Below are 15220 nucleotides of genomic sequence, written 5' to 3'. Positions count from 1 at the left end.
CCTGGCTCTGATTGGTTGTTTCTAATTCTAAGAGCTAAATAATAATAATCTCTCATATTATTCTGTCACGACATGATGACATTTTCAACAAATATGTAAAATAATTATATCCTTTTAAAAAGCAGCATATTGCAGCTTTAAGATTGCAGAAAAAATTTGGATAAGTTTTTTTATGAACACTTTTGTTTTCCACTATACTGAATAAAATGAGTTATCTTACAACTCCTGTATGTATTTAACTTCGTAGCCTTGCTATTTTTCAGATATGCCTCTCCACGTCCGGCGCAGCAGTGACCCCGCCCTGATCACCATCAACGGGCCGTTCAGCACCTCGGAGCTGCGGGTCCAAACCGAAGATCCTCCATCCAGGAAGAACCCGACTCGCTGGTCCACCACTGCCGGCTTCCTGAAGGCTCGCCATTCCTCCGGCACAAACAGCCTGGAGAGGAAGGTGGGTGTTAAACCGATGACTTAATATAAATCACGTGTAGTTTAGGGGTAAAACTTTAGTTTTCTGTGCAGAGCAAAGGTTTGGACACGTACCGCAGCCTGCCGAGGGACGCAGGGACCTGGTCCAATCAGAGAGAGTTTCAGAGAGACACAGCCAGGTCGTCGCTCAGCGCCAACCATCCCATGGTCGACCGCTGGCTGGAAAAACAAGAGCAGGTGAGCAAACGCATGCAAGCAGTCAACAAACAAAAAAATCCCTGCCTGGATTCAAATCTGCACCGTTTCTTAATTTGAGAAGTGGGTCAATTTTTCTTGACCAAAACATCTGGACAGATGACATCAAAGCAGAGAAGTTTGGTTGTGATGCATCAAGACGGTAATGATCCCAAACTCAGCATCAAAACTACTGCAGAATGACTGAAAAAGAAAATAAACAATGGTCTAGTCAAAGTCCAGACCTCAGCATGACTGAAATCATGTCGTGATGATTTCAGATTTTGATTTGCCGCCTAATTGCATTTCTTAATTTCATCATAATACGGTATGTTGACTTTATATTTGAAGAGGTAAAAATAAGAAGAAAATCCCAATAAAACAACTTTCTACTATTATATTGTAAAAAATAGTGGTAGGATCCTATTAACATTTTTTACGAACTGTAATTTATAATCAAAACCATATATTGAGAAATATTTTCAATTAAAAAAATGTTTGATATAAATTATGTAACAAATAGAGATATGAGCTGAGAGATCAGATCGTTTTTTGAAATGGGTTATCGATTGTACGTCAGATTTATATTAAAAATAACAAAAAAATGCACCTACCTGCACTAAACTGTTGAAACCTTTGTCATTAATTAACACTTTATTATTTTACTTTGTTGACTAGATGGATAGTTTGGACGCTGTTGCTTTAAACCAAAAAGTGAAAAAGTAGTTTAACTTACTCATTTGTGTGACTGTAAAGCACAAACACATAAACTGATCACTTTCTCATGTTTGGTCAGGAAATAGTTATTTTTTCAATCATATCAACAAGGTAAGTAGATAACTATTGATGTGGCTTTTTTTTGTGCATACATGCTGATTTATTCATTTAAGTATTTTATATATATCTATGTTTCTTCTGTTGTGGAAGAAAACTATTTTACTAAGCAGTGTCAGGTGTAATCACTCAGTCAGGTTTATTTGTATATTGTGCACAATACAGAGAGCTTGTAGGACAATTGATAAGGAAGCAGATCTGAGTGAAAAGCTCTGGCAGGCAGAGAAAACATGAGTTTTATACCAAGGATAAGGAATTAAAAACACAGTCTGGTTCTGATGCATCTGCAGAAAACAACGTCCAACGTTGCACATGCAACCCAACTAGTTCTTTTGGTGATAGTTCATATAACGTGATCATAGTGATTTTCCGCCACACCTCCATGTTTCTCACAGCAGCTCTAGGTTTTCTCCATCTGTCTGAAGCGTTTTGCTAATTGGTTTTCCTCCATGTTTCAGTAAGACGGGGGTTAAAAGGCACAGCTCACTGCAGGACTGTCATTAGTATTAATAGCTTTAAGAAGTCCATCCGACTTTTTCCTCGAGCTCATCCACACTCGGCTTCCTGTCGCTCATCATAACAGTCATCTGCGGGGGTTGTTTCATCCTTTCTCTCTGTGTGACAGTATGAATCGGCATGACATGAAAGAAAGTTTTTCTTTCTCCTGATTTTTTTCCTCTGCTGACACAAATCTGAATCCAACTTCCAGAAAACTGCAAAACAGCTGAAACACTGAGTTCCTTTAAATCCAGGCTACAAACCCACCTGTTTAAAGTGGCTTGGAACATGTATTGATATGTATTGATGGCTTTGAGGATGACGCTCGTCAAAGTTTAATGTTTACTAGTTTCTCAGTTGTGGTGTTTTTACTTTTTATTTCTGTGAAAAACAAAAAGTCAGAACTAGTCAAAACTTGATTGGTGAAATGTGAAATGCGGTATCTCTTATTAAATCCCATTGGTCTTTTATTTAGCTACATGCTAATTACTAGTAACATAGAACAATATTTTTGAGAAATGTGTTGCGATCATGGTGACAGTGAGGATAGTAAGAACATGTCTCGTACTTACGAGCACGTTGGAGTTGCTCTGCTTCTTCGGCTCTGATTTTTCCTTCTTAGTAGATTTTTTGGGTTTTTTCCGTTGAGTCTTTGCTAGAGAAAAGGAGGAAGTTTAAATCATCATATCCCCTACTCCAACATCTCTCTGCCAGGTTTTCGAACCAGACAGAGACTTAAAGAAAAGCAGCAGAAGCAAACGAAGTGGATTAGCAGAGCTAGTCAAAACTTGATTTTGTGTCCAGGACGTGTTGCTGTGAAATTTCATCTCCGTCCCACAATACCGAGTTGTTAGCATGTCGTTATAATCATTAAACTATAACACAGCGACAATCTTCAGTCAGAGGCCTCTTCAGATTTGATGCAATACTGACTGCGACTGGAGATCCCATCATCATCCAAACTATTTTAGAGTTAAAACATTTACTTATTTAAAGTATTTTTGAACTGAATATGAAGACAAAATAAAATATTATCATTAAAGAAAGCTTAAATAAATTCAAATAGAAAAATATACAAAGATTCTGAATCTGTTGGACCCTGACCAACACAAATATTTATTTTCTTTCTTTCAAACTTTGTTTGTGTTTAGTTGAAGCTATGAAAATTACCAAAGAATGGATTTGATTGTTGGTTACAACAAGCCCAAAGATCCAGTTTAACATTTATTTACTACATTTTTTGGTTAATGCTTTTAGTTTTAATGACTTTTCCATGTCTGGATAATTTAGAGATCTAAATTAATTAGAGGAATAAAATGAAAATGTATGTATATATAGAAAATATTTCTCAGAAAATAAGTTACTGGGTGTTCAAGGCGCCTGAGAAACTTTTTTTTCTACTGGAATCCAAAATAAACTCTGGTTTCTTGGAAACTAAATGTAAAGATGGAAAGTGAGCACATTACATATGTTATGTATATGTTTGGTGTTGGATTACAGCGTCTCGGGCTGCACAGTCTTCCAGTCTGCTGTAAGTGTTTAACGTCTCTCTGATTGAGAAGCTCACTTTGTTCCTGGAAGGATGTTACAAAACGGCCGGATGACGAGAACCTCGCTGGTGCCGGTCCAGTTTAATCACATAAAACAACAGAACAAAAGTCCTGCAAAAAGTCCATGAAATACTGAAAACATGCAACAGAATCTAACCAGGAACCTTTGGTCCAGATTCTAATGAAAATATATTAAAACACCTGAAATAAGACAAAACTAACTTAAATGTACATTTGTCTTAAGTTGATAATTCTTGTATATAGATGAAAAAATACTTATTGGTAGATTTTTGTTTATATTTTCAGGATTTAAAATAAACATACGATTTAGCTTTTTATTTGTGGGATGGAAAATGATGACAGTACTTGAACTCTTAGTGTTATTTTTATAGAAATGTACAGGAAATATTGCAGAAATAAACTAAAAAAACTGTTAAAATCTTGAGTTTGTTGTATCTAAATTTAAAAACTATCTGTTTTTTTACATTTTTACCCACTTACGGGTCCAGAGATGCAAGTTGTGGTGGAAAAAAGGGTAAATCTGAAGAAAATTTTCCTGGTGAAACCAGTTTCTGATTATTTTTATTGATCTTTCAGACAACAGTCGCACTGAAAATATTTGGCACAAATAAGCCGAGAGAGCCTTTTTATCCTGCAGTGTCGGAAACCTTTATCAAGACAAATTATAAAAGTAAGTGGAGGAAGAATCAGACGCCGAGAATAGAAAACCCAGTGATTTTAATTAGAACAGAGCGGCTTGGGAATGATGAATTAGGCAAAGCAATTTCCTGGAGTTGGCTCCATCTGATCTTCCCAGAATAAATAACACGGAGCCGGCTGCTTTCAGAGCGGAGGCTCGCGTAATGAAGGATGCCGCGAGTTCGGCCCGGTCCGAGTGAATGGACCCGGAGTGGCGGCGTGTGCGCTGACGAGTACCGAGATGGAGGGGGTGGGAGGAGACAAAGAAGAGGAGGAACCGCGAAGGTTTGGAGCCGCGAAGGTTTGGAGCCGCGAAGGTTTGGAGCCGCGAAGGTTTGGAGCCGCGAAGGTTTGGAGCCGCGAAGGTTTGGAGCCGCGAAGGTTTGGAGCCGCGAAGGTACCGGCTGGCAACAGGTCGGGGGTCGCCATGGCAACAGGGGAGCTGTCAGTCGAGTGTGTTAACGAAAGCCGGTCGAAGGTGCAGCGGCTGCAAAAACACCAAAGCAGTGTGTGTGTTTTTGTCTGTATCATGGAGCCGTTTCTGCATCGGCGCGCGCGCGTGTTTTTCATATGTCAAAAAGAAAATCTGAGAAATCTTCGACTGCATTGCAAATCAACCAATTACAGAGGAAGAGGCGAAAAGCCGGAGAGCCAGCCTCCTGCGGTGTCAGTGAACTGAACCTGCAGCAATCAACACACGCACAGACACACACACACACACACACCCACACACACACACGGCGCGCTGTCTGGGTCAGCCTTCAGTCCTCACCTCGGCTGGCGGGCGAACGGCGGTCTCCGCGGACTCCCAAGTGTCACAGCGTGTCGGCTTTTGTTTGTTACATCCACTCTGCTGCTTTTGGAAAATCTCCTCACTTTGTTAGCGGAGCTTTATGTTGCAGCTTTTTTTATTTTAAATCGCCAATTTATGCCTTTGTTTGATGCTCTTTGTGTTCGTCTGACACCTCCAGTGGAAATGCTGCAACGAAATAAAGTGGAGATTAAAGCTGAAGAGCTCAGCTTTCATCAATCCGTCAATCCATCAAGTTTATTTGTTCAACACATTTCAGCATCATAAAACCACAAAAATAAGAAGTCGTAAAAACAGGCGCCAATTAAGAAACCAGTAACAAACGTTACGTTTTGTGCCGTCATCAATACATATCAAATATGTTACTCAAAGCTCCATTTATTATTGGTTCAAAAGCAAAACAGGTGGGTTTTTAGTCCTGATATCCAGTTTTCTGGGTGTTTGTTCCAGATTTGTGGTGCTTAGAAGCTGGATGCTGCTTCTCTGTCTCTGTTTCTGGTGGGAAAACTGGTAGAAATAAGCAGCATTTACTGCTGATAGCCCAAGTTTAGTTTAACAGTTTATTTAAAACTGGGAAAATATGCAAAGATCATTAATAAAAAATGCTTTCACCAGATTAAGAAAGTTAATAAAACAGTCTAATATCATAAAAGTCTATTATGCTCCGTAACCATTGATGCCAATATTAGATATTTTTCTGTGCTGTTTTCTAACAACTGTTTTGTGACAAAGTTTTGGAGACTTTTTGAGAGTTTGTCTTTTTCCTGTATTGCATTTTAATGAGAAGTTTATGTTTGTGTTTTCTGCAGTGATTACAGTAAAGTCCATATCCTGTTCCAACACAGAATGAAAACCCTGGAAAAGTTTTCCCAACAACTCGGTCAAAACATTACACCTACATTTTTGTTCGGCCATCATCATACCAAACGTCGCACTTCTTTAGGGTTCATTCACACCAGTTCAGTTGAGTTGGCTTTAATCCAACCAGTTTGTTTGCCTAGAAAGTCCAGTTCGTCTGTGGACTTGATTTGAATATGTTATCAAACGTTGATGTGGACCAATAAAGGAAACTCTGGTCCATCTACAAACCTTGGTCTCGGTTCGGTTGAAGTGAACGCTGGTGCAGTTTGAATGTGAAAACCAAGAAATGGACTACAGCACAGGGCATTGTCGTTTTCTTCAGTGGTGCAGCGCCCCCGCAGGTGAGGAGGGGAACGGATTTTTGAAAGGGTTCATTTGTTTGACATTGTGCAGTGTGAAAGAGAACCACACCAGCTGAAAATGTAACAAATGTTGCCATTTTGGTCCCTGAAATCGAGTCTACTGGACCATGAGGTGTGAAAACACTTCAGGTTGTTTCTGCAAACAGCAGATATTATAACAATGTCATAAAAAAAAGAAAAGATCAGTTTAAGGATGTAAAACATCCATTGTGCCTGCAGTATTTCCTTCAAACTCCAGTTCTTTTCAGACGGGCTTTGCTGTCTCCTAATTTTCCTGCAGTTGATGGTGATTCCCAGGTGAAGGTTGGACTAATTCTCTACCAGTTGCAACAAACATTGAGTTTGTTTATCACTCTGGAAAGTCAGCAGAAGTTCGATTCGGTTTTTGTTTGCAAGGCTGCTGCTGCGTCCTCGGTTATTAGCCTGCAGAGGATCAGCGTTATCCCTCACGGCTTTGTGGAAACATCTGCACACACTCTGCTCAGACACCTCCAGACCTGATGTGTAAAATAAATGCATCATTTCAATGCCGTAGTGCTGAAGCACAAAGTTACACTGGAAGCGTGTGCTACAAACATCGTACAGCTCGGCTCTGCCTTCAGACTAACAAGTTTGCGTGCAGCGCGTACGTGCGGCGGAGGGTTGAGTCCCTCAGGTGCACCCTACAGCTTTAGAGGGATAAATCATGCCGGCCTGAGCCATATGCTCATAAATCACTTCAGACTGTGTGAATGTTCACCTGAATGTGCATGCATAATGCACAGAAAAAACGGCTCTGTGTGCTGTGAGTGTGTTTCAGCTGTGCATGTTGAGTGTTTGGAGGTTAGATGGATGAAAGTGAAGCTCTGCAGCCTTTCAGGGGCGGCAGGGTGTGAGGAGGTGCAGAGTGAGTGGCCAGCAGGTGCTGCTGTGGAGCTGCTACTGAAGCCCTGCAGGTGTGCGTGTGTGTGTGTGTGTGTGTGTGTGTGTGTCTGCTTTCTCTTCTGTTTGTACTATATGCTGGTGGTGTGTGAATGGATGCACAGATAAATGCCGTAGGTGTGCGTTTGTGTTTGCAGATGTCTGGACACTTCAGTGTTAATCTGCAGTCACCTTGTTATAATGAGCCTTTAGTCTGACTCTCTTCTCACTTTTCCATCTGTATTGTGAACCTTATTGTTGTGTCTCACACCTAACAGCTTTTTTTCTTACTCACTGCTCCGTTTCCAGGCTTCACATTCGATCATTATATCTTCTCTCATTGTCTCCACTTACTCCTCTGCTTTCCTCTTTCGTCTCACCTCCAATAATCTTCACTCTCTGCCTTTGATATTCCGTCGTCAGATGTAATTTATTAGCACCTCTCAGTAATTGTGGTCTTTTTGTCCTGGCTGCTTGTTTAGAAACCGTGTGGACGGCATACGAGGAAAAGTTAAAGGTTTTTAGACTCTGAACTGAAAATAACCAATCAAGAGTTCAGACCTGAAACCAGTAGATCTAATTTATCAAACATGCATTGCGATCAATATCAATTAAGAAAATCAAGTGAATCGATTGGATCTCTTGGCTAATCAATTATCTAACACTTTCGAGAGCCATGCAATAAAACTTAGAATTTTATCGCAATATTTTTATTGATAAATGGGTTTTTTAATCATAATCTTTATTTGCTATTTCTATGCAACTGTGTGAACATTTTCTCCTGAAAAACATTCCCATTTACAAGACACCTCTTTATTTACACAGTAAATGTATTTACAATGCAAATGTAATGAATAACATTTAACATTATTTTGAACTTAATGACATTTATTGATGTTGTACAACAAACAGTGGAGAAAGTAGCAAAGATAACATTTCCGATCGTACTGTCAAGTTTGTTTTTTAGCCGAAATTCTGTTTTATTATAAATGTTAAACAATACAATAAAGACTCACCTGTACCTTACGCACATTTGTGATTTCATAGCTAGCTAGCATAGCGCTCGCGACATTTCCACTGCTTTCTGCCTGGACAGCAGCATGTTTAATGAGCTAGCTGAGCGCCTGGCGCCATTTTCTGCGGCCAGCAGCCTTTGCTCAGTGTCGGCAGAGATTAGCCATGTTTCTGCATGATTGGGTACAAAGATAGACAAACCATTTCCACAAAATCATTTGTAAATACTGAATTGATTATAGGTGGAGGGCACTGCATATATTTCCTAAAATATCAGACAAGCTTCTTCTGCTTCTTGGGCGCTGGCGCAATAAAATCCATTTTTAGGAGGGATGATCATAATGTTTTGGGAGCATTGCACTCTAAGTCGAACTGTGTCCATTTTACACCATTTCAGCTGGATTCTGTCTTCTGTCAAACTGTCTGTGTGACTTTGGTGATTTTTCTTTGTTTCTTATCAACCTTTTATTTTCTGTGTGGTAAAACAAAAAATAAAAAAATCTCTTGGTCATCCGAAGTTGCTGCCAGACCAGGTGACATCCCATCTCAGCCTGATTTCTATGTCAAATCGTATTTTTTCTTTGAACAGTTCGTAGTGAGTTTCTCTCTGAAAAGGGGGAAACGGGAAGAGAGCAAATTTAGAGGAAGATTTGAAGATGAATGATTTGAATTTCAATTAAATTTCAATAAGGTGTTTCCAAGGTTTAGAAAGTCTGATTTCTGTGAAGGTGCTTGATATTCAAACACAATTTGACATTTGGATAATAGCTAAAATGTGAAAAACTTTATAGTTGAAACCAAATATTTCTTGCACCTAATTAAACATAACACTTTTTTCCTGTCTGTTTGAAGTTAAATCTCACTAACATTTATTTGTTTTAGGTCAGTTTAAATTACCAAAAATTATTTATATTTGCTAAAAGCCAGAAAACATTTATATATATATATTTATTTTTGTATATTGTGTTTGACTGTTTTATGTGAAAATCCTTAACAGGATTAGTTAGAATTATTTCAAAGTAATGAATATATATTATTTCTCATTGCTCAATTACTTATTGATCGTTTTATTTCCTAGATATTAAACATTATTAAAATTGGGGGATTTTTTTGTTAAATTAGTGTTTTGTTTTCAGACCTGTTGTCTGTGAGAGACACATTTCAAAACACTTTATTATATTTTTGTTAGACTTTTTCCTGCTGTATAATGTAGAATAAATATCAGAGTAATAAATTATATCGTATTACATTGAATTGAGTCAGTCTTTTTGAGTTAGTTTGTATTGTTTTTAAGTCCAAAGTGAGGCGTTGAAAAGTTTGAAAACTTACCTAGAAAATGCTTAAAGTGCTTAAATTTAACTGTTGGGAAAGTGTGTGAACTCTGATTTAATTTAGGAATTGTCTTCTTCAAATATAAAGTTTAATTTTTAGAATTAAACTATTTTCGTCTGAATTTTAACTTTTCACAAATTAAGAATAAAGTTTTCCCTCAAAACCTGTAAATCTCCACCTTCTTCACATCAGTCTCTCTGTCATTCCCCTCATGTTTTTTCTCTCTGAGCTTTTCTTCTCGTTATCACATTTGATCTTTGGAGATCTGCTGGAGCGCTGTTCCCCTCCAGCTGGGAGGGACCTGATGGGGAAACGTGGAGCAGGGAGATGAAAGACATCTCTCTTCGTCTCCAGGGTGAAACGTTCACCTGAGGGGCTTCTCCAGCTACACAAACCTGCGCAGCCATAAAACGACGTGTTCGTCACCTGCTACCCAAGTCTAATTACGCCAGAGCAGCGGCCTGATGGGTTGGACAGATGGCAGGTGTTTGCAGAAACGAAATCCACCTGTTGAGGCTTCTGAAGGTTCAGAGTTGCGCGCAGCAAAGTGGCAAATCAGAGATGAAAATCTCAGATATGTAAAGCCGCTGCGCTCGGCGGGTTTGTGAACAAGAGAGTTTATCAGCGGTTTATAAAACGATCAAAGACGGGATGAAACGGACGACAGCAGCGGCTGTGATCAGAGGAGGCGATACAAGAGAACAGGAACGCCGCAGATTACTAAAAGTCTGGTGAGCAGATCCTGCGCACTGGAAGAAATGCATAATTCTCCATCTGCAACATAAAAAAACTCCACGTTTGGTTTCAGAGCTCCTGCAGTTCCTCCCTGTGCAGGTTTGGGTTTTCTCTGGGCATTCCAGTTTCCTCCTTCAGTCCAGAAACCTGGAAGTTGTGTTAGAGATTCACAATCAGAGTTCAGTGGTAAATAGTTGCATTTACTTGAGTAACTTATTAACTTCCTTTGATGTTCTGATTTGCACAACAGAGGCCATCAATGTCCTGCTAACTTTAAAAACCATTTAGCCATCAAGTATAAAATCTGTTGACAGAGCGGCCATGCTGTTGACGCTCTAACTGCAGTCTTGTTTTTTATTGTGACAGCAGTTAAATGCTTCAGCATGCAGTTAAAGAGAATAAAGCAACCTGAATGCGAGTGTTGGATCAGGCTGGACAGTTTTATGTCTTTTACGAGGAAGGCATGCTACACAGGATGATTTTTTATACCTACATACGTCTTGATGTCATTCTTGCATCACTTATTCTGCCATGAACAGACTTCAAAAAAGCTGGTTGGTGTAAAATTGTGATTAAATTAATAAGATATTTAATTATTTTTGCTTTATTTTGCCTGTAAACCTTTTAATTAACACTTTTTGCTGTTAGCTGCCTCGTCTCAGTTTAGCCGGCTTCACCTCTCATTTCGCTCCGGAGCTGCAGCTCCGTTGGGAGTCCCGTCCTGGTAAATGGTGCATCTTGCAACAAGCTGCATGAGCAGCCGCAGCCCACCCAGGTCCACTCATCGCCTGATGAAACGACATGCAGCAGCAGCAGAAACTGCTGTTGCTATAAATCTGGGAACATTGAGTCTGTTTCAGGTTAATAGGCGCACAGAGTGTTTATGGTAGCTGTAAAAATCTAAAATACAGCAAAACTGGTGACCTGTTATTCCCAATTTTATAGAGTTTTCTCTACAAAAAAGATCTTTCTTCAAAATCCTTGCAGTATTTAGCCAAGTTTAATAAATTAGTGGGGCACAGTGATGTGTCAGAGAAACATTGCTACAAACTATTATATATTTTTTTTAAAAAGCCAGTGAGAAAAAAATGCTTTGTTGAAGCTATAATTTTTCATTTAACTATACCCCCATTTTTTGGATACCATTAACTCTTTACGCCTTTATGAGTTTTTGTATTTTCCTTTTCTCCTGTTGTTACTCTAACTGACGGTCTGGCAGGACAACTTCAAGCTCATATTCTGATGCCGGCTTCTGGTCTTTCTCACGTTGTTTTTGCACATGTTTAAACTGCAGCTTTTCTTCTAAAACTAAAAGAAAAGCAGAGAATCCTTCCACATTTGAAGTCGTAAGCCTCCCACCTGTCGTTCATCCTGGGAATGTCACGGTTTGTCTTTGCCTGTCTGTCATTCTCTCTGTCTCTCTGCTTTTCCTGTTTTCCGTCCCATCACTCACTTTATCTCCTCTGCACCGTGCGGAACAGAAATCTGTTTTCTGATGCACTGCTTCGTATCATCTGCAGGATACAACTGTTTGGTATAATAAAGTGAGATCCAAACCCTTGAGAGATTTAAGCCGACGCAGAAACTGAGTTCAGAAACGTCTGAGATTACTGCTGAGGCTTTGCGCTTCGACTGCAGAGCTTATTTTGAGGAATTGTTGCTAAAATTTAGTTGCTACCAAATGAAAGAGTAAAGTTAGAGCACACACAATCAAAGGTGCTCTGATTTGGTTTTTGGGTGTGAGAGTTGATATTTATAGGGTTGATTCTTGTTCATTATGACTTCCACAATTTAACATGTTGGAATCCACCCGAACCTTTTTATTGACAGAATTCACAGTAGGAAGCACAAAATCTGAAATAACTGCACTGTAAAGCCGATCTTAAGGTGAAAGTCTAAACGGTTTGTGTCCAGTATGTTTGGGGTCTGCAGGGATGTTGGGGAACGACAAAGGCATGATTGTTGCAGATTTAATCAAATTATTGATGAAATGTATTTGGCGCAAGGATGAGGTGGGTTTTCTTTTTAGCCGTTTAAAAATTGTTTATTTTGTGAAACTGCAATGGAAACATGATGAACAACTGGATGTTTCTACTGGCTCAAACCATGAAGAAGATGAAGAAGACTTGTTTTCAATGGCAAATCTGTGGGATTTTAATTGAATGCCTTTATTAATAGAAACATTGGCAAAGTTTTGTGCACATTTTAACAAAAACGCAGCTCTGGTGGCAGCATTCTCCTGTCGTCTGTCGATGAAGCAAACCCTTTGTTCTTTGTTACAAGATAAGCCATACTATTATGAATTTAGTCAATATTCCAAAACAACCAACATTTGAAACCTACAAATGTAAAAACATGGAGGAACAGTGAACTCTTTTGGAGAACAGGGCTGAATCTTCAAACCCGAACAGGAAACGCTGTTCTGAGAGAGAAATGCCTGATGACGCCCCTCGGCTCAGTGAATCCTGAGATTATTGACGACGACTCCGTCCGCTCATTGGGATCTCATTATCAAACTGTCTTCCAGAGAGACTAATTGAATTAGCGCAGGGATTGGAGCATTGCTGTTAATGATGCGCTGCGGTCTCGCGGCGAGTCGACCATCGACATCTGTCAAACGTGGTGGGAAGATTCCAGTTATTCACCGTGATTTAAACGTTTGGGGCCAACCTTGTTTGTTTGATCCTTCACAGGCCATTTCTAAATAAAAACCACTGCACTCATCTATGAATGGATGAAACTCGGCTTTAAATTAATTACCGGCTGCTTTGAGCCTGACGCCTTCTGGGCTATTCTTGCGTTCGGGATTTTTCCAATAATTAAAGTTTTGCGCTGAGATGTTTTATCGTCCACTCAGGGAGCTTTTGATGAGCTTTGAGTGCTTCCTGTAAGGGTTGAGTGGAAATGTAAAGGCTCCTCTGTCAGATCAGCAAAGTGCTCACCTGTTGGGAGTTGAGTGTTTGAGTCGTTGTTTCTTGTTGCTTTCTGTGAAAGGGTCAAACTCTCTCTGACCCAAATACCCGTGTTTACTCTCTCTTTCTGGGCAGAACGTATTTCATATAAACTTTTAAAGTTCTTGAGTGAAACTGGAGGGATTTCAGCTTTTTCTCCAAATTCTAAGGTTATCAGTCATCTATGATAAATAGGGAGAGAGTTTTATTCAATTAGATAAATAAATACTGTAAGTAATAAATAATTAATATACTTCATCAAAAAGAATGTCCAAATTAAATAAAAATATTTTTATTAATGGAGGAGCCTCGTTGGTCACAGTTTTTTTATTTCATATTTTATTTAAAGTTTTATTTGATGAAATTAAAAATATAAATAATTGATAAATACTCCTTCAAATAAATATAAGCTTAGAATTTTGTTATTTTCAAATTCTGAGCTTATTTTTGTCACTGCGTTTATTTTTTTTAATTATTTCATAGTAGTGTTTTATCTTCCAAAACTACTTTACGTATTTCAGAAACTTTTATTTTTCACCATTTATGAATAAAAAAATATTGCTAAATAATGGCAAATACTCTTTCATAATTTCATTTTGTGATGTATTTAAGTTTTTCCACCAATTATGAAATCAATTAAGCAATTTAAACATTTGTTAAAAATGCACATATATTCCAAATAAACAATGAAATGAAAGACAATGTATGTATTTATCTTATTTTATCTTAGTAGTTGTTATTTCACCCAGTATTGGACAAAACCCTGATCTTCCTCATCAGACTGCTAGACAACAGCAGCTTCAGTCAGAAGCTTTATCAGAGTCACTGTAACACAGACTGCTACAGGAGATTCTTCCTGTCAGCAGCCATCAGAATTTACAGCAACTCTTTGAGGAAACTTGTTTAAAACATTAATCAAGTATTTTTAAGTTTCAACTATTTCAAAGACCTGATTGTCCAATCGCATTATTCCCAGTGAGTCTGAGGAAAGAAATACTTATTATTTCCATTAGTTTCAAATCAAGAAACCTATAGTTTCTGATGTTTTACACCTGTTTAGTAGTTTGTTTTTCAAAAAGCTGGATGCGTTTGCATGCATCCACATGCAGGATCAAAGTAGCAAGAAAAGGAGGAGCAGGTAGCACTTCATTACTGCGCCGAGTCTCTTCCTGAGGTCCACAGAACCACTTCATTTACTCTGAGAGAAAGAAAGGACAGGCCCCGATGGATCTCCCATTAATCTTTAATGAGCCCCCGACTCTGCCTTCCTCCCTTGGCACATCCAGGAAACAAACAATGACTCGGCTGGAAAACACTCGTAGCCCGGCCTACCTGGCTGCCTCCTCTGCTCGCCATTAACCCTGAATTATTAAAGCGGCCATCAATCTGCCTCGGGAGTGGGCGTCGTGCTGATGGCGGCGTGTCTCTCCGAGTGTCTCCAGCTGGACTTTTCAGCCAGAAGTTGGAGCGCTTGTAGTTTTATTGTTCCATTCGTCATTCACAGCTGCTAAACTCAGGAGTCTGTTGGAAACAAAGCAGCTTAAAACTTATAATTACACTGAAACAGCAGCAGTTTTTGCTTCATTTCCTTTCTAGATTAAAACTCAGCATCTGCCACACTGCTTGGCATTCCCTGTAAAGATTGTTTAATTGCAGTAGCAAATTCTCACGCTGAAAAAGAAACGGATCTAAAATAGGTAGAAATGCATCTTTCTGGCACAGAAAGCAGAGAAACTAATATCCATTACCGATACCGATACAGACATCTAAGGTTCAGAATCGGCAGACGCCGATCCAATACACATTGACTAGAATCAAAACTAATAATCTCCTAGTAAAGTTCATAACCTTTCATTCCTCCATTTGTCAGACATCAACCCCACTTTGTATAAGAAATATACTTTTTAAGGTTTAATTGTATCCTTCAGACAGGTTGAGAAAATATACAGTTGAATATATTTTTCTTTTTAGATTTAAAAACACAAATAGCAGGAGGTTTTAAATAAAAAT

At 38.9% G+C, this 15220-nt stretch overlaps 1 protein-coding gene across 7 annotated transcripts in view; it reads left to right on the top strand.

Moving 5' to 3' along the window:
• The window catches only part of pard3ab (par-3 family cell polarity regulator alpha, b), a 212647-nt gene that overhangs the window by 80695 nt on the left and 116732 nt on the right, over positions 1-15220 (top strand). For all 7 annotated transcript variants that reach the window (XM_055022304.1, XM_055022303.1, XM_055022301.1 and 4 more), the window contains exons 4-5: positions 264-451; positions 523-666. In XM_055022304.1, the coding sequence (XP_054878279.1) occupies positions 264-451; positions 523-666 (332 nt within the window). The remainder of the gene's footprint in view (positions 1-263; positions 452-522; positions 667-15220) is intronic.

The sequence above is a fragment of the Poeciliopsis prolifica genome, unplaced genomic scaffold (assembly GCF_027474105.1).
Source record: "Poeciliopsis prolifica strain line A6 unplaced genomic scaffold, Auburn_PproV2 SCAFFOLD084, whole genome shotgun sequence".
NCBI lineage: Eukaryota > Metazoa > Chordata > Actinopteri > Cyprinodontiformes > Poeciliidae > Poeciliopsis > Poeciliopsis prolifica.
This window is presented reverse-complemented; position numbering and strand designations above follow the sequence as displayed.